This window comes from Octopus bimaculoides, chromosome 3 (genome assembly GCF_001194135.2).
Source record: "Octopus bimaculoides isolate UCB-OBI-ISO-001 chromosome 3, ASM119413v2, whole genome shotgun sequence".
NCBI lineage: Eukaryota > Metazoa > Mollusca > Cephalopoda > Octopoda > Octopodidae > Octopus > Octopus bimaculoides.
In genome coordinates this window covers 149,562,657-149,588,326 of record NC_068983.1, presented here as the reverse complement: position 1 = coordinate 149,588,326, position 25,670 = coordinate 149,562,657, and the positions used below count along the sequence as shown (strand labels likewise).

The 25,670-nt window shown below is 35.6% G+C and overlaps 1 protein-coding gene across 1 annotated transcript in view; it reads right to left on the bottom strand.

Moving 5' to 3' along the window:
* Positions 1-25,670, bottom strand: part of LOC106876675 (uncharacterized) — a 26,323-nt gene extending 653 nt beyond the window's left edge. Inside the window, exons 1-12 of the mRNA XM_014925309.2 lie at positions 25,120-25,670; positions 22,154-22,191; positions 20,344-20,384; positions 20,132-20,227; positions 18,642-18,766; positions 18,083-18,172; positions 16,870-16,984; positions 11,489-11,542; positions 10,219-10,280; positions 5,875-6,033; positions 2,905-3,039; positions 1,631-1,676 (exon numbers count right to left, since the gene is read on the bottom strand). Coding sequence (XP_014780795.1) covers positions 1,631-1,676; positions 2,905-3,039; positions 5,875-6,033; positions 10,219-10,280; positions 11,489-11,542; positions 16,870-16,984; positions 18,083-18,172; positions 18,642-18,766; positions 20,132-20,227; positions 20,344-20,384; positions 22,154-22,191; positions 25,120-25,200 — 1,042 coding nt within the window. The 5' untranslated portion in view covers positions 25,201-25,670. The remainder of the gene's footprint in view (positions 1-1,630; positions 1,677-2,904; positions 3,040-5,874; positions 6,034-10,218; positions 10,281-11,488; positions 11,543-16,869; positions 16,985-18,082; positions 18,173-18,641; positions 18,767-20,131; positions 20,228-20,343; positions 20,385-22,153; positions 22,192-25,119) is intronic.

Sequence of the window (25,670 nt, the reverse complement as noted above, 5' to 3'; positions counted from 1 at the left end):
AGTCTTGACCTCTTTCTGTAGGTGAAAGCTCATTAAATTAGCACACAGTAAATTACAAGATACAGCTAGGTAAAGAAGAATATTTCAGACAAACCAAAATCCAGAGAATCTCTCTGAAGTACTATTTTCGGATAAACCAAAATTACTATACCTAGAGCTATTTTTGTTTTCACAATGGATAGAAATCTTAAAGAGTTAAAATGACAATCCAGAAAGAATGTCAAGAAACAAACTAGTCGTACTTGATCTGTAGTCAGAAGCTTGTTAACCTAACTCAAATTTTATCCTAAAAAGTGAAAGACCAATTATCATCATATCAACATCCATTTCACATGGAAAGAATTGACATAAAGACACACAAATTTGCCAGGGGAAGATTATAATCAAGTGAACTGATCTTAGTACAATATCAGTACTTATTTTTATGAAACCTAGAGTGATGAAAGGCACAGTCAACTTTAGTGGAATTTAAAATCTGAATGTAAAGAGTTGTAATTAAATACTACAATTCTGCCATATATCACACACACATTGATAGATTATCTGTATGTTTTGATGATGAGCTTTCAATTGTTTGATCAACTCTAGACTATTCGCTCATTAAATTTCCGTGGAAGGCCAAGTATTCCTCAGACACATGCACTCCTAACGTAATTCTCATCTGAAATAAGCATGACATAATCTATCCAATGGACTTCCTCACAGCTTCCATTAATTCATTTTCTTTCATAAGGCTTAGGTCAATCAAAGGTTATCATAAAAGAAATTTGCTGAAGACACCATGTAGGGTGTCATACCTAAAAGATATGATTGTAAAGCAAACTTATTAATTACTTGACCATGTTTTCGTGCATGATGCAAACATTAACAATTTTTAGCATTTAAACCAACCACATGTGACCCAAATATTCTACCTGTTCTGGAACAAGCCAGATTTGGCTTATAACTCCTCCCTTACAATGTCTTTCTAAAAATAAACAATCATATGATCGAAATCTTGAAGGTACAAGAAAATAAATGATTAATTAAAAACAATGTGAATAAATAAGCATTTTATTTGAGAGACTAAGCTGAACACTAAAGGGTTAAAAAAATTCCAAAGCAGATTAAGGGCCATTATAATCTCAAAGTGCTTGAAAAGCAACTAAGAGAACTTGAAATACTTATAATCATCATCATCATCGTTTAACGTCCGCTTTCCATGCTAGCATGGGTTGGACGATTTGACTGAGGACTGGTGAAACCGGATGGCAACACCAGGCTCCAATCTGATTTGGCAGAGTTTCTACAGCTGGATGCCCTTCCTAACGCCAACCACTCAGAGAGTGTTTCCTATTTATGTTTTCACACAAACTTCAATTTCAAACCCAAATAACCTTTACAGCCAGACTATGTTTATACACAGATAATATACTACATCATGCTAAGAGATGAAAGTCATAATTAATCTTAGAAATTTGCTCAGTTTAATTAACTTTAACATATTTGTCAAATACTACCTATACTACACACAATAAAACTATTTTCCAATTATCTGTCTACTACTTATGGGTAGATTGATAACTAAAAACAACTTTACAGAGAGAAAGAGTAAATAAAATAACACGCTAAGCAAATAGAAATCCTTTACCTCTCTTTTTCAATTCTGTTTCACTGAACAACTTGTTGTAATACCTCTGAAATATGAAACAAAGCAATATAAAAGTCATGGAACATAGCAAGACATGATCCTCCAACCATCGAAGAGAGAAATATTTCTGAATAAGAACCATCTCAGACTGTGATAATCTGCCCTACCCATATAAGCATGGAAAGCAAACATAAAAATGATGAAGTGGGCTCATATCCATACCTGTTAAATTTTCTGGGAAATTTAGGTTTTTCTACTTTGGATGAAGAATTGAACTGAATGGTTTTATTGTTATTTAACACTTCATATGGATGCATTTACCTTTCCTTATCAAACTATTACTGAGAGTAATTGAAGGTTATTTATTAATATGTAGTGACACCTTATAGCAGACGACTGTTATATGTTCAATGTCCGGAGTTTTATCCACGCATGCGCAGGGACTAGTTCCGGAAGGAATACAGGAAGAGTCTCATGCACATGCGTAGAGTTCGACACCCAGCTTTGGCGCCTTTTCTCAATCTCTTCGTTGACTGATCTCCGTCGAGCCAAGACGTCCAACAGAGCTCTCTCACATGTCAGCACCAGAGCTTCACAAATAACCACGGAAATCATTCAGAAGGCGTCTCAATAACCGAGGGCGACGAGCTACCGAATTCCTTCCAAGCGTGGACTGAATTCCACTGTAAAATAAATATTGTTATGTTGTTCAGAATCTGCATTCCGTTGTTTCTTCTAGAAATTTAATGTCCGGAAGCAGTGTACACCTAATGGTGTATAACCACTTCCCTACAAATATATAAATAAGTATATTATTTAGCAAAAGTTAATTTGCAGAATGGTACAAGACTGATGCTTTCTTATATGTGTTTGAGTGTTATGTTTTCAAAAATAACATGGTAAAATTACATCATGACAGATGTGATATAAGCATGCTAGATGAGACTTAAAGATTTTGTTTTTCATACTTCAAGGTTTATTCACATTTATGAATAAACTATGTCCCTCTAGATATGGCAAGGATATGGTTATCTTTCTATTACTAGTGCCACAAAAAACATTCTGTTGCTGATTCTTCTGAAAGTATTAAAATATCTAAGTTATTGTTAATATGATTATCATTTTTAGATTTCAAGAAAAATGTTCCATCGTTAAAGATGAAACATTTGATATTTACATTTATACATTTTGTTCAGTTTGATCTCCAGTCATTATCAAGTGTCTTATCTCTGAATACATAATATTAAAATAAAAAAATAAAAAAAATAACATACCTGGCCAGTATCACAAAGACAAGTTACCACTGTATGTCCTGGTCCTAAAGATTTTGCCACACGAACAGCTGCAGCGACATTAAGCCCTGAAGATGCACCCACAAAGAAACCTTCCTCTCCTAAGAGTCGAAAGACCTTTAATGGGGAAATAAACAACAGTGACAAAGAGATCAAAGATAAAATGGTATATTAAAAATAAAGTTCTACCTGTTGAGTTTCCCCATTAACCTTAAATATTCCTTAATCTTCCCTCAAGTTTTCCAGCTATATTGCAGATGTTTCTCTGTTTTTCTGCACATATCAATATGGAATAATGGCCATAAAATGGAAATAAGATCTCATACTTTTTCTATAATCAGTTTTCTTGTTTTACAATTTCTTACAAAGACACAAAGTTACAACTTCATAGAAAAGGACAGAGTCAGTCAAACTAAACTCAGAATATACATATTTGCTTAACCATTCTAGTATGGAAAAACAAAGAAAGAATGAATCATCAACTTTTAATGTCTGCCTTTCATGCTGGCATGGGTTGGACAGTTTGACAGGATTTAACACTTTGAAGGACATCATGTTCCAATGTTTGCTTTGACATGGTTTCTATGGCTGGATGCCCTTCCTAATTTATTTATTTATGTGTTTCAGCCAAGTGGCTGCGGTCATGCTGGTGCACCACTGGTGCCAACAAATGACATGTATTATTTCTTTACTACCCACAAGGGGCTACACACAGAGGGGACAAACGGATTAAGTCGATTATACCGACCCCAGTGCGTAACTGGTACTTATTTGATCGACCCCGAAAGGATGAAAGGCAAAGTCGACCTCGGTAGAATTTGAACTCAGAATGTAGCGGCAGACGAAATACCGCTAAGCATTTCGCCCGGCGTGCTAATGTTTCTGCCAGTTCGCCGCCTTACAAATGACATGTATATGTATGTGTGTGTGTACATATATTTTTATACATATATGCATGTATGTGTGTGAAAGTGTACTAGTGTAAACTAATCTAAAATACATTGTAGTAAGTTCTTAGAATGGAAGTGATCCACTAAAAGAACATAAACTGTTTGATAAAATTAATACCAAACTAAATACTAGGGTTGATATACTTGACTAAAATCCCCAATAAAAGTGTTGTCCCAAAATGGCTGTAGTTCAAGGAGTGAAACGAGTAAAAGAGTATTACTAATAATTTGACAACGGCCATTGCTAGAACTTCAAAATTTATATTAACAGAAAATTTAAATGCTATAATAAATACTATAGGGAGACAGATATCCATGTTTTTCACTTTTGCTGTTGTGTTTCTACATTTCATTGCAAGATATTTGCATATTGTTACTGGAAAAAATTTTTTATAGCTATTACTAAGCATAGATATATTTAGATCATCTTCATCTGGGTGAGGATGCTAGTGTCACTATATCAAGGTATATTGATTCTTCATCTCATAAATTAAATCAAAGACTGAACAACTATGTTACCTGAACTGTATAGTAGGTGTTGTATCTGTTAGCAGCTAAGGAGACTGAAACAATCATAGAGAAAAACATGACTTTGATTCATGAAAATGAGATCAGAGGTCATGGATCCTAATCTTACAACTGCTAAGTTCTCGTGCCATTTTCATTCTTGACATCACAGTGGCTGTGTATTAAATGCAGAATTATTGACTCTAATGCTATGAGTTCTAACCCAATTAATGTTTGAGCAGAGTAGCATTAGACAAGGTTGAAATGGCAGATTAATAGTCAAGATAACAGATTACAATCTCGAAAGTCATCAAGTCTATCCTACTATGAAACTTTCACCTGCAGACATTTAATTCTACTTCCTTTAGTTGGAAGACTTATAACCAGGTGTTTACAGGTAACATGAAAATTAACTGAAATATGTTAACTTACTCTCTAGTGAGGAATTTATCTACTACCTACTTTTCATTACAGAAAATAGAGTTACATTGAAGTTTTGTGAACCTCTGTGATTCTAGCCAATGAGGGAAACTTTACATAACCCACAAAAAATATCAGCCAAATCATCATTAAATACCCTGTCATTATTGTTGTCATCATTTTAATTTCTCATGCTAATCAGATGGATTTTGTTGAAGGTTTTCTACAGCTGAATACTCATCCAGTTACCAACCCTCCAAGCAAAGTGATATTTCTCTATAGCCAGACATGTTTTTCACATACTGGAAATGAACATCAATTATATGAAGGTGATGCTTGTTTACAACCATCACATGATATCAAGACAAGGGTACACACATACATATAGACGACAGGCTTCATTCAGTTTCTGTCTACCAAATCTACTCACAAGGATATAGTGGAAGACAGATGCCCAAAGTGTCACTTAATGGGACTGAACCTGAAACCAAAAGGCTGGAAAGTAAATTTCTCAACCACACAGCCATGCCTGCACATCTTAAAAGAAAGAAAGAGCACATTAGGTAATATGTTCTTAGACTACATCTGAATAAAAAATGGGATGGCCACGACTGGAATAATTACCATTTGAGTGGGAGAATTGACTAAAGGTGGGAAATTAACAGAGTTCTTATGGTGTCGGGATACCTCACAGTATTTATTCTGATTCTCTATGCTCTGAGTTCAATCCTGCTGAGATCAACTTCACTTTTCATCTTTTTAAGAGTCAATAAAAAAGTCCCCATGCAGGGTGATAAGATTGTTGGAAATGGTAAAGCATTAGACAACACATCTTGCAGCATTTTATGGTTCTTATGCTCTGATAGGTTCATTTGCAATGACAGTGGTACCAAGCAAGCCTTGCCTTTCCCTGAGACATCATCAGTAGCATAGAGACTTGCATGCATGAGCAACTGTTAAAAAAAAAACAATTTGTTCTTATCTACACTATGGAGAGGACCTTACCAGGTGCAGAAATCCATGGTAGTCATGACTAAAGGAAGTTCCACAAAGTTTATTAGTTACAAAAACTTACCATTTCCACAGATTCTGAATCTGAAACTAACAAAGCATCATCAACTAAAGCTCCTTGCATGTTACCAGTTATTCTTCCTTGGCCAATTCCTTCAGTGATGGATACATCACCTGCTCTCTCAAGCTTGCCATGTTTAAACCAGTTGTAGACAACACTGCCCTAGCAAAAGCAATTTTAATAGCATTTTAATTAAAAAGAAAATTAAATAAGAGCATTTCCAAATAAATTTTCCATTCAAAAAGTTATATGAAAGTTCCATAAAAAAAACGAAAATATAATTTTGTTTCTAAAAAGCATTATCTACAGTCTTCAAAACTTCCATGCTTCCTGAATTTCACCAGTACACCTAATGTCTCACACCCAAACTTTTATTCTTTTTAAAACAGCTCATTTTCTCACTTTCTGTGAATTAACTGTATGTACTGTCTATGCCTTTTTAGCTACTTTTTCTAATGAGTGGTAATGCTCCTGAGCACTATATACAATAAGTTCATTATTATTATTATTATTATTATTACTACTACTCTCATCATCTAACTTACCTATAAAAACATAGAACCATTATATTTAATTTATGATCTCAAGATCTTATGAGGCATTTAGTAACATTTAGTAACAGACCGTCATAAGCACCACAACTTAGAGGCTGAGAAAGATGCAGTGGAAGTTTTATGACTTTCAGAATGTGATATCTTGACGAGGAATGAAGTTAGGAAGCTGGTTTTGGTCTTAAAATGACTGAAGACCTCCTCTAATCATTTCACCTATGTAAAATTATTTATTTATGTATGTATTTGGAAGATGAAACAATGACTGCATCTTTCTCATTTTGTAGAATATACTGGTTACTATGAAACAGTGCATTGCATTGTACATTTTAGCCATAGTACCTAGAAAAAACATACAGAGACCCCCCACCCCAAGGTATTGTTTGTATTTTGATATAACAAGGTAAGTATCTTTAAGGGGTAAGTAAGACAAGATAGTAAGATTATTATCCATTATCATTATGATGGTAACAAGGAATATTAGAAAATGAGCCATAACACCTTGGAAAATGATACAGGACCACACCAAAGTTATTGATTGAGTGTGTGTGCTTACAATGATGTGTTACTAAACACTCTGGTTCAAGTTTGGGTGAGCGAGAGTTGTGTCAATAGTGTCGAGGTACAATTTTTTGCAGCTGGATTTTCGATATTATTGCAAGCCTTACTGGTTCTTCCTCTCAACTTTTTTGGATTCTAGACATCGAGACAAAGAAAATGATATACTAACCTCGAAAATGGCCAGGGTGGCACTTATGACACTCTGTTACTAAACACCTCATATGATAGCTGCCAACATTATTACATATTTGAAAATTTAGACAAATACATTGCTATTTGACTAAGAGAAGATATATAAACAAATTACACACAAACACACATATATATCATCATTTAACATCCATTTTCCAAGCTGGCATGGATTGGATGATGAGAAGAACTAGTAAGGCCAGCTGCACCAGGCTCCATTGTTTGTTCTGGGATGGTTTCTACAGCTGGATGCCCTTTTTAATACATATAAATGATTTTATGATCTATAATACTAACTTCAGGAAACCTGCCAGTCACCTGTTCACTTACCAGTCTGGTGGACACACTAGTCAGATTGACTACATTCTCGCCAGGAAATGAGAAAGATGGCTACTTATAAACGTCAAAACTTTCCCAGGTGAACAATGCACCCCACAACATAGGTTAGTAGTTAGTGACTTCCAGATCAGGGCTAAATGGCTGCCCAGAAGATGACCAGCATGGAAAAGAAGGGTCTGGAAGCTTAAGGATCCTCTGAATGGACAGAGATTTAGAGATGTATTACTTGAAGCTTTTGACAAAAAAGAGGATATAGCATCACATAATGTGGAGGATAACTGGAGGTTCCTATGGGAAAACCTGTTGAGGGCTACTGACCAGATCTATGGCTGGTGCAAAGTCCCCTCTCAACCTAAGGTAATGTGGTGGTGGAACAATGTAGTTGACAAGGCCATTAGGGAAAAGAAACAGGCATGGAAGGACTTGAAGTGTGGTGATAGCAGGAAACTGTATCAGATCGCCAGAAGGGAAACTAGGAAACAGGTTTACTTAGCCAGAGGGGAAGCAGATAAGAAAAAATTTACCAATGTTCTGCATCGTGAGGACCAGAGACTTCAAGTGTTTCGTATTGCAAAACAGTATATGAGAGATGCCATAAGAGCGAAATGTCTGCATAGATGATGGCACACTTGCATTTAATGATGCTGCAAAGAGAGACTTGGAGAGGCCACTATGAAAGATTGCTAAATGGAGAGAATGAATGGGAGAAAGAGAGTTGCCAAACGTCAATCCAACAGAGGGACCAGCTATTCCAATAGACAGTACCTTGGTAGATAAAGCAATTAAGGGCATGAAGATAGGAAGAGCCCCCAGCCCATCAGGAATCACTACTGAGATGCTTAAAATATCTGGCAGTGTAGGCTATAGTCTAGTGACCTATATAGTGAACCAAGTGGTACATAAAGGAGCCATACCGAATGACTGGTGTAGCAGCACCATAGTCAACTGCTACAAAGGTAAAGGTGATGCATTAGACAAGAATGATTACAGAGGTACCAAATTGTTGAATCAGGTGATGAAAGTCACAGAGAGGGTCATAGCCCAACTAATTAGGGAGAGAATTAGTTTAGACAAGATGCAGTTTGGGTTTGTGCCAGGAAGAAGCACCACTGATGCTATATCTCTGGTGAGACAGCTGCAGGAGAAATACACAGCCAAAGGTAAATCTCTGTACTTGGCTTTTGTTGACACGAGAAAGCCTTTGACAGGGTCCCTCGATCCCTTATTTGGTGGTCAATACGGAAACTAGGGATAGATGAGTGGTTGGTGAGAGACATATACAGGGACGCTGTCAGTAAGGTGAGGGTTGGCAATGAGTATAGTGAAGAATTCTGGGTAGAAGTAGGGGTTCACCAAAGATCAGTCCTCAGCCTCCTTTTATTCATTGTAGTCCTCCAGGCAATAACTGCGAGTTCTTCTATCCTGATAACCTTGCTCTAATAGTTGAGTCACTACCAGAACTACAGAAGTTTCAGGTGTGGAAGCAAGGTGTAGAATCGAAGGGCCTTAGAGTCAACCTAGCAAAAACCAAAGTCTTAGTAAGTAGGAAGGTAGACAAATCACAAATCCCTTCAGGTAGATGGCTCTGCTCAATCTGTAGAAAAAGTATAAGTAGAAACTCCATAAGATATACCCAGTGTAAGTTACGGACACATAAGAGGTGCAGCAGTACCAAAGGAAGGTTAACTGGGAAGATAGTTTTTGTGTGTGACAGATGCACAGGTGCAATAAACATTGAAGATGCACAGAAAATAGATTCCATTACATGCCAGGGGAAAAAACTAGAAGTTGTTGATAGTTACCATTACATAAGTGACCAAGTCAGTAGCAGGGGCGGATGCTCTGAGAGCATAGCTGCTAGAATAAGAATAGCCTGGGCAAAGTTCAGAGAGCTCTTACCTCTTCTGATAATAAAGGGCCTCTCTCTCAGAGTGAAAGGTATACTGTATGATGCATGTCTGTGATCAGCCATGCTACATGGCAGTGAAACATGGGCTGTGACTGCTGAGGACATGCATAGGCTAGAAAGGAATGAAGCTAGTATGCTCCGCTGGATGTGTAATGTCAGTGTGCATACATGACTGAGTGTATGCACCGAGAGAAAAGTTGGACATAAGAAGCAGCAGATATGGTGTGCAAGAGAGACGACTGTGTTGGTATGGTCATGTTGCGTATGGATGAGGACCGCTGCGTGAAGAAGTCTCACACCCTAATAGTGGAGGGAACCTGTAGAAGAGGTAGACTCAGGAAGACATGGGATGAAATGGTGAAGCGCAACTTTTGAACGTTGGGCCTCACAGAGGCAATGACAAGAATGACCGAGGCCTTTGGAGATACGCTGTGCTTGAGAAGACCCCGCAAGTCAAGTGAGACCGTAGCCATAGCTGATGCCAGTGTCGCTTAACCAGTCCGTATATATATATAAAATAAAGTATTATTTCCAAACACTCCTAATACACATAGTAATGTACTTTCTGAATTTCTCACAATATATTATTTTGAATTTTTTTAAATGGACCATATGATTTGAATTCTAAATCCTACAGTGATATGCTCCACAACTAGAATGCATCTATTCTACCAATTACATATATACACAGAGAGAGAAATCACATTATTGAAATAAAGAACATGAAGAAAACATCTTACAATCACATTTTTAAGGAAAAATCAAATTTAAAAGTTTCAGCAAACTTAATTAACTTACAGGTGGGTCAGCAAGAACAGCCTGTATATTAGGATTTTTCTCTTTCAGGTACATACCCACACCTATAGGAAGAGTTGGGAACAAGGGAATAAATTATCAAAATATTCAATTATTTACATAGGCACAATTTCTCAGATTTGTAAGAGAAGGAAAATAAGATTGTATGATATTCATACATTTAACTAATATAATAATGTTCTTTCACAAGCACAAAACCTTTCTGTCAGAGAACAGTGGGGGTGTGATTATGTGGCAGTGATGGTCCCTCTGAAGAGAGAGATTATGTGGTAGAAATAAGATTGTGTATTTATGCATGTCTTTTATATAAACATGATTATGACTTACATAGATTGAAGGGGCTCAGATTAAGAGAAGAAAAAGTGTGTGTGTGTATGTGTGTGCGTGTGTGTGTGTGTGTGGGTGTGTGTGTGTATGTGTGTGCGCGTGCAAGGCATGTGACATAGTGATTAGGATGTTGACTTTATTGTTTTAAGATCACAAGTTCAATTCCTGGACTGAGTGGCATGTTGTGTTCTTAAGCAATGCATTTCATGTCATATTGCTCCAGTCTACTCAGCTGAAACTGAGTATCAGATGAGTACTGGTGCAACCCTCACTCCCTCTCACTGCCTTATCCTCAATGTTCCTTTGAGACAAGAGCATAAGAGTGGAGAAAGCATTTGTATCCGCTCATAACTAAATAGACATCTAGTGAAAGCATGCTACTTGCTAGACTGTCATACTTGCTTGCAGATGACCATTGTACTTTGTTTTGCATGAATGAATGTGTGTGTGTGTGTGTGTGCATCTATATTTAGATGTGTGTATGTATATAAATATATATATATATCCCTGTTGTTTAATGTTAACTATCAGAGAAAAGGTGAAAAAGAATACTCGACACAATAGTAGAGATTAGAAATAGATTTATTTTGGTTGAGTCAGTCTTTTGCCACTCTGAGTTGCGTCTGTGGATGCACAGGGTCTTCAAGCAAGTTGCCACACACACACACACACACATATGTGGGTGGTAAGGTATTTATGAATACTGGCACACATTGTGGATTGAAATAGAAGAGTCAGCAGGCAATTATGTCACACACACATATATGGGGTGGGGAGAGATTTATGCATACAGGCACACATTGTGGAAAGAAATAGAAGTGTGTTTCTTGTTGAGGTGTCTTTTATGCATTGTCAAAACCTCACAATTGTAAGTTATTAAAAAAACAAAACCACTGCAATTGAAATATTTTTAGCAAGATATTACCTGAAAATGTCCCACCAGTTCCAGATGCAAATGTAACAGCATCAACTCTACCCTCTAGAAAACAATGTAAAAAAATGTTAATACAACAGTAACAAGGTTGATGTCTAATTAAAGATTTATTTTTTGTAAAAATGAAGAAGTTTAACTCAGAGCAGGATAACAACTAAATACCAATTTCAAAAGTTTTGAGTACTTTTCCATGCTTGCACAGATCAGAGAATTTTATTGAGGCAGATTTTCTATGGCTGGATGCTCTTCCTGTCATCAACTCTCACCTGTTTCCAAGCAAGGTTTTATTTTCTCATGGCCAGACATGCTTTAGCAGGAGAATGAAAATGAATGACACTGCTTGTAGGACAGTGACTATCTTTTCACAACTATTGTGTGAGTCACACTCACACACACTCACACACACACCATCATCACCATTTAACACCTGCTTTCCATAATCGCATGGGTTGGATGATTTGACAGGGAACCAGTGAACTGCAGGGCTGTGTTAGCTCCAATGCCATCTTTAGTATGATTTCTGCAGCTGGATGCCTTTTCTAATGCCAACCACTTTACAGAATGTACTAGATATTTTTTCATACACACACACACAGGCACATGATGGGCTTCTTTCAATTCCCATCAACCAAAATTACCAAACCCACTTACAAGGCTTCGGTTGACCTGGAACCATGTGGCAGTGAAGCAAACTTCTCGAATATGCAACCACACTTGCACCTATACGATGTTTAATTTCTAATGTTAATTAAGAAATAATATTCCATTATCGAGATCATTGACCTTCACTTCTTTTTTTTTTTTTTTACACAAGGTTTGACTGTTTTCAAACCCCTATTGTAGTGTCCCCATACTGGCATCTGGGAACCCTAGGGGCCCCACAAAGATAGTACTTGAGTTCCTTAAGCTGTATTAAAAATCTTAAAAAGCAGCAGCATAAAATGTATTATTACACAGTTACAAATATTTAGTTGCATATATTTTTCCATTGAGAGTTGAAACAGAAAAAGAGTTTGTTGTTAGTTAATGAAATTGGTTTATTGAGCAGGCAGATCTTTCAAAGGCCTAAGTGATTTCATAAGAAATATTAGAACACAGCTATCCAGTATCTCACCTGACAGATAAATCTTCCTTCAACAAAGCATTTCCTTATTACAATGAAGCATTAAAATGAAGCAGGTTTACAGATAAAATTAGTTATACATAATAATAATTGTCAGACACTTAAAAAATATAAAACACAAAGTCATTTGGTTTTAAAGTCGATACAAGTACATGTGTTGCTAATCACTTTTTTTAAAACTTTTATCTATGATTAAAAAATATAAAATATTCTAAAATTTTTAATAGAATTAATGTTAATTTTAGCTTAAGCTGTACACAATTTTACCACAGAAATAGCAAGCATCAATAGTAAAATTCTTAAACAACAGTCTTTATTTATTATTTACCATTCAGTTGTTAGTTAACCAATTCAAGTCTTTCAAAACCTATAGTTTATTGTGCCACAGTACTTACAACAAATAATTCACTTTAGTTGGGTTAAGAAGAAATAAAATTTAAAGGACAATTTAATCAGCTTGAGTATTCTTTTAGAAATCCAGGAAAATCTTTATACATATGTTTATCAAAATACCTTGGACTATATTACAATAACGTAACAAAGGCTGTGAGTTTCACTTGTCTCTCAGACAAAATTAATATATTGTTTCAGAGTCAATATCTTTTTGTCAGCCCAAAATCAAAATATTTTTTTCAAATATTTTAACTCACTAAATGGCTGAAAACTGAATAGTTGGAAAATACATTAATCCACATTCTAAGTTAATATGAATAAAATGTTGTCATATATCAAAAAGATTATCATGCAAATGATTGATGTTAACCTTGTACACCAGCATTTAATAACTAAAAGTTTTAAATTGTCAAGTTTCATAATTTAATAGGGTCATAATTTATCATCATTATCATCATTCTATGTAGCAATCTGAAATAGTTTCATTTATTTCATTGATTGCTTAGCCCTTCCATTATATCATTTTTTTTTTTGAATACACTGCCTTTGTTTCAATTAATTTTGAAAATAATGAAGAACTTAGTAAAATAACTTTCGGATCTATTTTAAAACGGGGGCCACATTTTTCATTAATGTTTTACGTAGTGTTTTTGGTACGGAAAGACTTTCAAACTTCGTATACTTATCTATTTTGTGTTATAGAACAGAAAAATATTTCTGTATTCGAATTTATTTCATGTAAAAAGTTGTCTTATTTCGATAATTTCAACTAATCACTGACAAGTATTCAGTTGTTTACATTTACTCCTTTGGCTGATTAAGCGATGTAAAGCGTATTTAATCTCCATACCTTCGTTTTATTTGCTTTTTTCATTTTAAGTTTGCTTTAACCCTAACCCTAGGGTTAGGGTTAGAGTTAGGGTTAGGGTTAATTGTTTCAGAATCGTTTGTTTATGTAGTCGGCACTTAATGTATATCGGCTGAATGGACGTCAGTGATTGGTTGAAATTACAGAAATACAACTTTAACATGGAATAACTTATGGATTTCTTTTTTTTTAAAGAACACTAAGAGAAAAAGATGTTTTATATGACACATTCTACCAGTGTTCCAAGTTTCAAAGCGTTTCGTTAATGAAAAATGTGGCCCCCGTTTTAAAAAAGATCCTAACTTTCTTATTGCTGAGGTTATACTTGTAACAATTCAGTACAAAATTTTATTGGTCGGTTTTAATTTAGAACTCTTTACAATAGGAAGTTTGTAACATAAAACTAAGGACTGTCTCCAGAGCTTTGGTATCAGGATTCAATAAAAACCAGTAAAACATGAAACTTATATTCAATATCTAGATAATTTCATCATCATTGTTTAACGTCTGTTTTCCATGCTGGCATGGGTTGGACAGTTCGACTGGGGTCTGGGAAGCCAGGAGGCTGCACCGGCCCCATTCTGATCTGGCAATGTTTCTGCAGCTGGATGCGCTTCCTAATGCCAACCACTCCGAGAATGTAGTGGATGCTTTTTTCGTGCTTTTTATGTGCTACTGGCATGAAAGCCAGTGAAAGCAGCACTGGCATCGGCTATGTTCGGATGGTGCCTTTTATGTGCTACCTGCACGGGGCTCACAACTATAATTTGATTTGATTTTGATATTGCTGTTGATGTTGGTGTACTTAACTCAATAGGTCTCAAATAAATCTGTAAACTACACTATATCAATGTAGTGAGTTCTTTGCATTTCTAGAATGTTTATACTGTTGTGTGTCTCCTTTATATATGCTTATTTATTTGTTTAATGTCCATTTTTCCATGCTATCATGGGTTTGGTGAGGGAGTTATTTAAGGCAGGATTATACAGTAGATCTCTTCCTGTCATCCTTACTTGTTTTCAGAAAAGAAGAGTGGGGTTATTCCAGAGGTCTTCAAAAGCTTGGGGTCAATGGTGAAGGCCAGAGAAGGCAGTTTGAGTGAAGGTATTAAGGAGACAAAGAAGTTGTAAGAAGGCAGTGATAGAAAATGAGGCAGAGGGTAAATGCAATGTGAGCAACAAGAAGAAAGAGACTAGAGGGTACAATAAAGGTTGCAGGTAAGAGCAGAGTTTGAATGCAGGTGAGTAGTGGGAGGAAGAATGGCTAGAGGGTACTCTAATGGTATAAGAGTGGGTAGTGAGATAAGGGTAAGAGTAGTTAGCATATATATATATATATATATATGTGTGTGTGTATCATCATCACCACCATGTATTACACGTAAATATATATAAAGCACTTAGCACCTATAAAGCACTTAGCAGCATAAGCGAATTGTCAAACTCAAATGGCTGAAGGTGCATCGCTAACAACACCAACAATGATAAGAATGACAGCAGCAACAGTGGTGGCCAGAGTAACAGCATATGCAGCAATGGTGCACCCACTGACAACAGCAATAATGACAACAATGATAGTGATAGCAGTGGTGGCAACAGCAGAGTTTCAAGCAGCAGAGACAACAATACCAACAGCTACAAAGACAGCAGTAGCACTAACTTTGTGGCTGGAAATGGGCTGCTAAATCAGTAACAGCAGAACCACCAGAATCATGCTCAGGAATATCAGCACTGGAAACAACTCCAGCAACAACAATGGCATTAGACCTGAGTTGATGAAACAGCCATTGGCAGTGGTAACACACCCAATACACAGACACAAAAATGTATCAGTTCAACTGTGCCCCTGTTTAAGCAACTTTTGAACAACCATAGGTCCTCTTTTAGGATACTAGAAAGGTACATCATGTCCCTGGCCAGCCATGTATGGTGCTTAAAAGAGAAAGGAACCCCATACATAATTAATTGGAAGTTCCTTAAACAACTAAGGGCCTATATAAATGGGAACAAACAATGTAAGCTTTGCTTGGCTGAGAGGGCAAAAAGCCTAATAAACTTGTTTAACCCGAGAAACATTTTAAACTCCAGGAATTAAGTATTCAGCCAATACCAACATCTAAAACATTTCCTACTTCAGACTTGGAATTCTCTATTTGTTGAATATTCCCACCACAGCTCCTTTAAATATCACCATGGCCGGAGCTGATGTAAAGGAGGATAACCTCGTCCAGCCTACAGTCAGGGCAATTATTTTTTATTTACAAAATCAACTGACTGTTACGTATTTCTTTCTCCAGTTTCTAGATTATGTGCCTTCAGCTATTTGAGTCTGATGAGTCATCTATACTGCTAGGTGCTTTATAGGTGTAAAACCAATGGTCACTCTATAACTGACCATAACTTTTAACTTCCTAAAAAAATATATTACTGTTCTAATGCTTTAGAGTGTGCTCCTTTTTCAGATATATATATATATATATATATAGACACACACAAATCATTCCCCTCTGGTGAGAGTAGAGAGCATGACAACCTCTCTAGTATTGGAGCCATGGAAAATGCACCCTGTACACTCTGAAAAGTGGTTAACAGATGAGTAAAGAAAGTATGGGGCTGTGAGGTTCCTATGGCTCTGTCTCACTTAAGACTATTCAAACTCCCAGGTATTGGTGTCATGAGAAAATGCACTCAGAACACTGTAAAGTGATTAGCAATAGGAACAACAACCAGCCATAGAAACCAAATCAAATGACACATACAAGCACTAGGCTATAGGAGTAGTGGCTTCCAACAAATGACTCAAACAGTGATGACCTATGCCAGCATGGAAAGCAGATATGATGATGATGCTACATACATACATATTCAAGCATACTGTGACCTGTGAGTGCAATACAATCAACTAAAATTCTTAAAATCTGAACCAAGCAAGCATGCATGCCTGAAAGCAACATGTTTGTGAATAATTCCATTGTAGCATACACTCACTAGTTTCTCGCCATATCTCAGGTCCAGTTGTTTCCATATGAGCAAGTCGGTTTGCTAGATTATCAAACTGGTCTGTCCACACAGCATTCTCTATGCTTTCAGCATACCTTCGTGCCTGCAGCAGGAAACAATATGGAATTCATTAAAAATTGTAAGAAAGAATATGATAGGAGAAGACAAAATTGTATGATTTTTCTCATCTTTACTGGTTGGGTCTGGAAAGAAAGACTTTCACAGGTCACTAATATGACGTATTCCTGCAATTTGTTCTGGTGCTAGACTATGTAATGTACAATACCTTACAAGGAAAAGAGGAGGAAGTGAGGTTTAAGTTGGAGAGATGGAGAAGTAGATGAGTTACACCAAAGATACTTACAGATCTTGACTTTGCAGGTGATAGTGCTTTTATCTCTGAAGAGATACATCAGGTACAAGAAATGCTCAATAGACTAGAATTTGAAGCTGCAAAAGTTGACCTGTATTATAATTCAGATAAGACTGAATACCAGACATTCAGTCAAGATCATGAGCAACCAAATTACCTCTTTGCAAGAAACAGAAAAGAACTTAAGGAAATTACTAAGTACCTTGGTGCTTGGATGAAAAGGAGTGGAAAGGATTTTGCTGTACAGATGACACTTACTCGGAGTGTGTGCTACAAACTGCATAAAATCTGGAGTTCTAAGATGGCATGTCAATTGAAAATTAGGTTTTGTCTCCACAGTAGAGTCAGTTTTGTTATATGGTGCTGAAACTTGGATCCTCACCAACAAATAGATGGTTGTTACAAAATAATGTTAAAAACGGTTCTGAATGTTACATGGTGAGCTAATTTAAGTAACAAGCAGCTTTATCAAGATCTACCCAGAGTGACTGAGAAGATTCAGCAGAGAACAATGAGAGCTGCTGGTCATTGCATCAGGCATCCAGAAGAACCTGTATGTCAATTGGTTTTATGGAAGTCAGTTGAAGGAAGAATCGAGAAGGGAAGAAAATGTCTAGTCTACGTGGACAACTTGCTTCAGGACAGTGGAATGACAAATGTTGATAAATTAAGAACATGCATGGAGGACAGTGATGGATGGCACGCTTGTGTGAAATCACTGAAGTGTCTGTGAAGACAGCCAAACTAAACTAATGGGTCGATGACACAGTTCTTTTCACCATTCAAGAAGAAAGAAGCAGGAAGAAGAGAGATATGTCTTCATCTCACCTGTTGGTTATAGTGATTTCGGTCAGTAAGTGGTACAGCAGGAACAGGAAATAACTGCACACCAAGAAGTTTAAGCATGTCAAGCTTTTCCTGGAAAAAGTAGACAAGAACCTTACAGTAAAATGATTCTATGAATTTCATATAACTGACGTAAAACTAAAATTATATCATTCTACAGAAGAATTACCTGATTTATCCAGTGTGACTGGTATTAGTAAGCATGAAATCTTGAAAATAACATAAATGCAACAATTACCTACACAATGTTCACATATACAAGCACATCTGATGTTTAAGATTTTTAGAGGAACTAATAAATGGGAATTCTTATGTTCAAGTTCTCTGTGAAAGTTTTAAAAAAAATCTACATGAAGGGGAGAGAACCTCAGTTAGGAATTAAAACCAAGTCAGACTACTGTTAAAAATTTACCTATTTTATGGTGTTCATAAACCTGAACTTAACACTTCATGTACCTCTATAAATGAAAAGTTTCATACTTGTAAAAGACTAAGTTAACTTCATACATACATAGACTGAAGAATTAGAAGTTATACTAACCTTGGATTGAGTATCAGGAATGAAAATTGCACATTTATAACCAAGAGAAAGACACATGTGTGCAAGACCAATTCCAGTATTTCCAGCAGTGCCTTCCACAATTGTACCTCCAGGCTGAAGTTGTCCTTTATTAATGAAAATATATATTATTTAACCAAGGTACAGTTATACAAATGCTTATCTATTATTATTATTATATTAAGGTGGTGAGCTAGCAGAATCATTAATATCCTTTTGGGTTGATAAAATAAATATCAGTTAAGCACTGGTGTCAATGTAATCAACTGGTCCCTTCTCTCCAAATTTCAGGTCTTGTGCCTACAGTAAAAAAAATTAGTATAAGCATTAATGAACCTCATTGGAAACTTGAACTCAAAGAGGAGTCCAATGGGTTAGTCACTGATTCACTGCATTTTTAAATGAAAAACTGAGAAGAGGTATTTGTACATTCAACTTCTCAAAGTTTGTATGCAGTTGGCTGAGATGTTTCTGGTGAGAAATAAGTTCCACATAGCTGCATGCAGGAAGCTCTGTTCATCAAGAACTAAAGTTGATGTACAGCTGTGAAAGTGTTGGAACTTATAATATCTTCCATATAGTAGTAATAGCATAACTTTGATACACAATATACCATGGCCTGTATGCATAACTTTGATACACAATGTGCCACAGCTTGAGTATTTTGTGCAATGTTGTTACAGCAACTTGTTTATGTTTGTATACTCTATTGATAGCAAGATATTTAGTCTTAATTGAGGTGTGTTATCTTCTGAAATGAGTTGAATTCAATGAGTATGCCATGTAAAGCATTCACAGACAGATGTATTCCATGATGCTTCAGATATACGTTTTAGATGGAGCATTCTGTATTCAACTAGTTTGGAAATCTGTATACTGTTATAAAACACTGCGCAACTGTTACTTTTGGAGGAAATATATTCTTCCCATAAAAGCTTAAAGCATAACACATCACCCAAAATTTCAAGAAACTTTTTAATGGAGCCAACTTAAGATTCTCAAAACACGACATGGTTTGATGTAGCTGCTGCCTTCTATAGAAATCACATATCAGCATCTGTATTAACTTCTCTCTTGTATGTTAGTTTTATATACATACATACATACACACACATGTAACAAAAGATGGCACTAGATCTAGCTATATTCAATCTCCCTCTATCACCATCTTTATCAGTCTGTCTCTCTCTCCTGTCATAATGCCAGCAAAATAAGAGACTGTGTCAGATGTAAATATTTAAAAGTATTTCAAATTTGAAGATAAGGATAATAGTCTGAAGTAAGATTACATTCTAATCCACTTTCAATCTTATATTCAAATCCTACTCAGATCATCTTCCATCTCTCTCTGAAGAATTGGAGAAAGGTCAGTAAAGTAAGTACCATAAAATTCTCTGAACCAACTCTTAAAATTCCTTTCTCTAAAACTTTAATTTGGATCTTGCACTTCTGAAATAAATCAATACACATACCTTTTTTTTCAGCATCTTTTATTAGGTAATAAGCTGCTCTGTCTTTAACAGAACCACCTCCATTGCAAAATTCTGCCTTAGCAAGAATCTCACAACCTGGAATGCAATCAAAAAGCAGTGAGTGAGTATTTATAGATCAACAATAGTAGAGATTCAGTAAACATTACAAATACCAATAATATTGAATAATGATAGAAGATTCAATACCTTACCTGTTTCTTTACTCACTTGTTTTAGCTTAATCAAAGGCGTACTGGGAACAGAAAGAAAAATTGCTTTGAATCAATACAGAACGATTACATAATAAATATCCTAAATATTTCCCACTAAGGAGTTTTTCTCCTATATTTGTAACATGCCCCTCTTCTGATCACTAGCATCAGAGATGAGCAAATAAGGAAGCTTCTCAATCAGCTAGAAATAACAGCCAAGTTTTTTTTAAATCATACCTCACCATATTAAAATAAAGCAAGGACAGTGAATAATGTAGGCCTAGATGCAGTGTACTTAAATAAAAGTTAAGATGGCCATAGGTGGAGCACTTTTAGTAACAGATCTGCTTGACCAGAGATAATCAAGGACTCCACAATACTAACAAGTATCACAAACATCACTCAAGAGGAAAAAAAGAATTCAGCTAATTGACAAACAACACTGAGAACTTTCACTCCTAACCTATCACCATACTGAGTTGGTGAATATTTTATTGCTACTGTATTTCACCCAACCCAGACCTCCATACTAAACAAATCCTTTTCTACTCTAGGCACAAGGCCCGAAATTTTGGGGGGAGTGGGCCAGTCAATTAGATCGACTAGTACTTATTTTATCAACCCTGAAAGGATGAAAGGCAAAGTCGACCTTGGCAGAGTTTGAACTCAGAATGTAAAGACAGATAAAATACTGCTAAGCATTTCGCCTGGCATGCTAATGTTTCTACCAGCTCATTGCCTTTCCATACTAAACATATCCTACAAGATAAATCTTGTAGCTGCTCTCCAGCTATCTATTTAAGGCTGTATATGGCTATGATGCAGCCATATTTGGAATTTGCATCAACAGTCTGGAACCCCTATCTTGCAATTTCCCTCCTGGAAACTGTTCAGAGACATGCAACCAAGCGAATACCCTCCATCAGATATCTACCATAATCTGAATGCCTTGTTTCCCTGGGCATAGATACATTGAAGCTCCAATGTCTGGCAACTGACTTGGTAAACATCCACAACATTATTAATCCTTGTACCAACAACCACCTTGAGCACATTTTTGAACTCCATGTGTCTAACACACATGGGCTTTCCTACTCAGTCAGAAAACAGCACAGCTCCCATGACTTTCAGAAACATTTTTTCACACTCAGAGTTGCTGAAGCATGGAACAAACTACCTGCATCAATTGTTAGTTGTTGAGATATTGCATCCTTTAAAACCTCCATGCTACCTGAAATTCACCAACACTACACCTGATATCCCTACCTCCATATGCATGCAAAAATGTATATCATGGTTCATACACTGTTCATTTTCCTGACATTTGTCCGTAATTCTATGTACTATACATGCACCTTTGATAAGTTGTAGTGCACCTGAGCATTATACATAATAATTTCAGTATTACTATTATTATCATTTTTTTAATACATGGATATGATAGATATAATATTTTCAGAATCATCATCATTATTGTCCTTGGTTGCACAGTTTGAATTTTTGCCAACTCCTTTTCTGCCTATTGAGCAAGGCCATTTCCCTGAAGATACCACAGTTCTGTCTTCTTACCAACTCACTAAAACCTTTATCTTAATTAAGTGTATCTTCAACATCTCTATTCTAGGTTTAGCTTCCAAGCCTGGAATTTTCACTGATAAATTCAGTTATGAGAACTAGATCATCAGAAATAGGAGTTTACATGGACGGCCAGTCTTAACCTCATCCATGATGGCCTTTAGGATAATGATGAATGAGAGAGGGTGTGTATGTGTGTGTGTTTGTTAAAATAGTAAAATATTGTTGTACTTACTTTCCAACCATTCCAACAATGCCATCTCGAATTAAGTTCTGGAAATAGATAGGCACAGCATAACAGTTAGTTCCAGTTAAAAAAAAGAGTTAGATTACATTGGAATTAAATTTTGAATAGCTTCAGATGTTGTTTCTGTTTTTTCTACAGCAACTACAAAGGTATCTGTTCTTCAGAACTGGGTGGTCTCATGCTACCATTAGACAGGCTCTCTTCAATTTACTCATATTTCTTCCTTTCATCACATACATTATGTCTATCAGCCCCTGTATAAACCATTATACCCAGTCCTTTCTTAGAACATAGGCCATCTGGAATTTTCTGTCCCTACAACATGGACCTAAATTACCATATACTCTTGTGTATAAATCATACATTTTTACTACGAAAATATACTGTAAAATCTAGCATGTGACTTATCTACTGAGGATACAAAACCTCAATGTATAATATATAGCACATAGTAAATGCCAAAAGCAACCTTTTAACAATGATATCACACTGCCTCAAATTTTTATGGAAGGATATTAGTCAATTCCATTGATTTGTACTTTATCTTATCAACCCTGAAAAGATGAAAGGTAAAGTTAACCTCTGCAGGGTTTTTTTTTTTACTCAGAACAAAGAACCAGAACAATTACCACAAAGCATTTTTTTCTTATCTTCTAACTCTGATGCTCAAAAGTAATGAAAGAATGTGGATAATAAAGCTGAAAATTAATTTATCTTTAAAATTCTAGTTTAAAATACAAACAGTCCGAATTTTTTTCCTTAGATCCCAACAATAGACCAGCCCTGTGTGTATCACCATGCCATCAAATGTATTTATGGAGAGAAAAATACTGAAGAACATCAATACATGTCAAAGTGACAAAGAAATGAGGAAGGTATCAGGTGGCTGTGAGATGTGCTAAAAATAACAGCTAAATAGCCCTTACATTACATAATATTTTTTTTTGCATAATCGACTGAATACCTATATGTTGAACACAGATTCGCAAAAATTCCTGAAAATTCTAAAAACTAAAAAAGTTATGAGGTGTTGTATGTGGTGCTTAAACCAGAATTCTGCCTTAAAAAGATCTCTACTTGAACCAGCATGCTTAGGCATAAATGCTGAGAGTTTGGTGGTTTATATTGTTATCAGCTGCAAACCTAGTTGTAAGTAACTAATACATACTGATGATAACTATTACACTACTACATCCAGCAGTAGTACTAATATAAACCTTCAGAACTCTATTGTAACAAGGTTGTGAAAACGATATAGCCGACAAACGCCTTTTGATGCAAATTAGGAATAGCAGACCAAAAATAAAATATTCTAATGACTGGTTGGATCAAACTATTAGTTTGACCATAAGCTGATAATCATTTGTAAAAGAAACCGGGCTAAGTACTTTCTTTACTTAGTTAAGTCTCTTTAAGTCTTAAAATATCTCTATAATCGCTAAAATAAGATAGTGGTTTCCAAACATTTTTTCCCCTTCGTGGCATTTTAAGTAAATAAAAGTTAGGTTCACTTTGCGTATAGTTTTTAAAAATGTATCTAACAAAGTATTATAAATTTTAGCATATAAATATAATTTAAACTACAGCAAATTATTAGATATTGAGATCGTTATTCAATAAATGAAGCATAGTAATAAAGATTGTATATTTAGAATTTCGGCTTGTATTTTTCATTTACAAAATAATTTTTTTATATTTTCGCCACACCTCTATATCTTACGGAATTTCAATATGTGGTAACGCACCATTTGGGAACCCACGTTCAATTTTCAGCTGCAATCCTAAAATCATAATAACAATTCGAGTAATAAGGGAAATTCTTTGATACTGGTATACGATATCATTCACCCACACAACCTTCCTCATGACATAGACCAGGGGTTTTCAAACTGTGGTCTGCAAGGACAAGACAGGGGGTCCGTGGACAGCAGATACTTTTTATGGGCAATTTGATTTTATATATGTTTTTTAATCGAAATCTTTTAATTGACAATAAACCCATTTGTTAAATACTGTTAAATAAATAAATGTAAAAATATATGTTATTTTAAGCAAATATTTATGTATAAATGTCATAAGCGTTTATAAGGGGGTCCCTAAGGTAAAGCCTGAAATACAAAGGGGTCCGCAAGTCAAAAAGTTTGAAAACCCCTGACATAGACAACAGAAGCCAGGCTGAAACAGGCGGGTGAATGACACCGCCTCCTCATAACTGACACTGTATATCTAAGTTTTTATTTTGTTCTTAAGAATTGTCTGGGGACATGACAGTTATTGGTAATTATGAACTTATATGCAACACGAAATAACTAAACTGATGTGAATATTGCTTTATTTTCTTCGCATGTATCCACGTATTCTTAATCTTTTATACACGTGGACTCGTATCATTTGCTTTAATGAAATTTTGCTCGTGCACATCCGAATCATTTGCTTTGTAAACAAACAGGATAATTGAGTGCACTGCACTAGCACCGTAATTATATCAACATTGATTCATTATTCTTCTGGCATAGGCCAATTCCTGTTGCTGTAGATTTCCAGCTCATAACTTGTACGCGTTTTATCGACCCACCTGTAACTGGCATATTTTGAACTTGATGAAAATATATATGTAAACCTGAAAACATTTCGAGTATGTTATATTTGTAGGGAATGGACGTGAAACCTAAGGCAATCCCATAAATTGACCTTTTTTAACTTTAATATATACTGCTCTATAACTTCTGTTTTCGGGTTTATGTTTACGGACGATATAGATATATAAAGGCGAAAGTAAAGAATATATACACCCGATGTTTGGGGTTAGGGTTTTTGTTACGCCGAAAACTGGTGGTGTACGTATTCTTTACCAGAGAGAGAGAGAGCAAACAAGCATTTTAGTTTTTTAACTTTTTTTTCACATATGTTGGTAAAGAATTAGAAAAATAAATGCGAAAAAATATTATAATAACCTGTGAAGATGATTTCCTATGCTGAAGGTATGTTGTAATGAAAGTTTGTCTCAATAAACGAGTAATATGTGACTGGTTCATCTCTTTATAGTTAATATAGTTAAACAAAAGTTACTTGTAAACAATTCCTCCACGGGTTAAGTAAAATAACAATTTGACAAAACTTTGTAATATATTCCGAAGTGTGTCTTCTTTCTTGAGCTACTATTTAAAAATGCTGTTCAAGTGAAACTTTCTTGCAAATTTGTCGAGAATACGAACGAGAAACATTAAGTAACCTCCTACTACAAATAATAGGAACGTTTTTGTTATAAATAAAAAGGCGTGAATTTCTTTTGTTGAGAACGTAACTTGATATTCATCTGAACTCGGCTTTTTTTTTTTTTTAATTTTTATTTTTTATCATACAGTGATAGCGAAGTTATTTTCCAAGAAAAAGATAGGTGAACTAGCTAGTATACACAGTAGTATATATACCAACACAATTACTCGAAAGTGAAGAGGGGTCGAAGGTTATCAGTGCACGAATGTTACCAATTACCGAAGGAAAA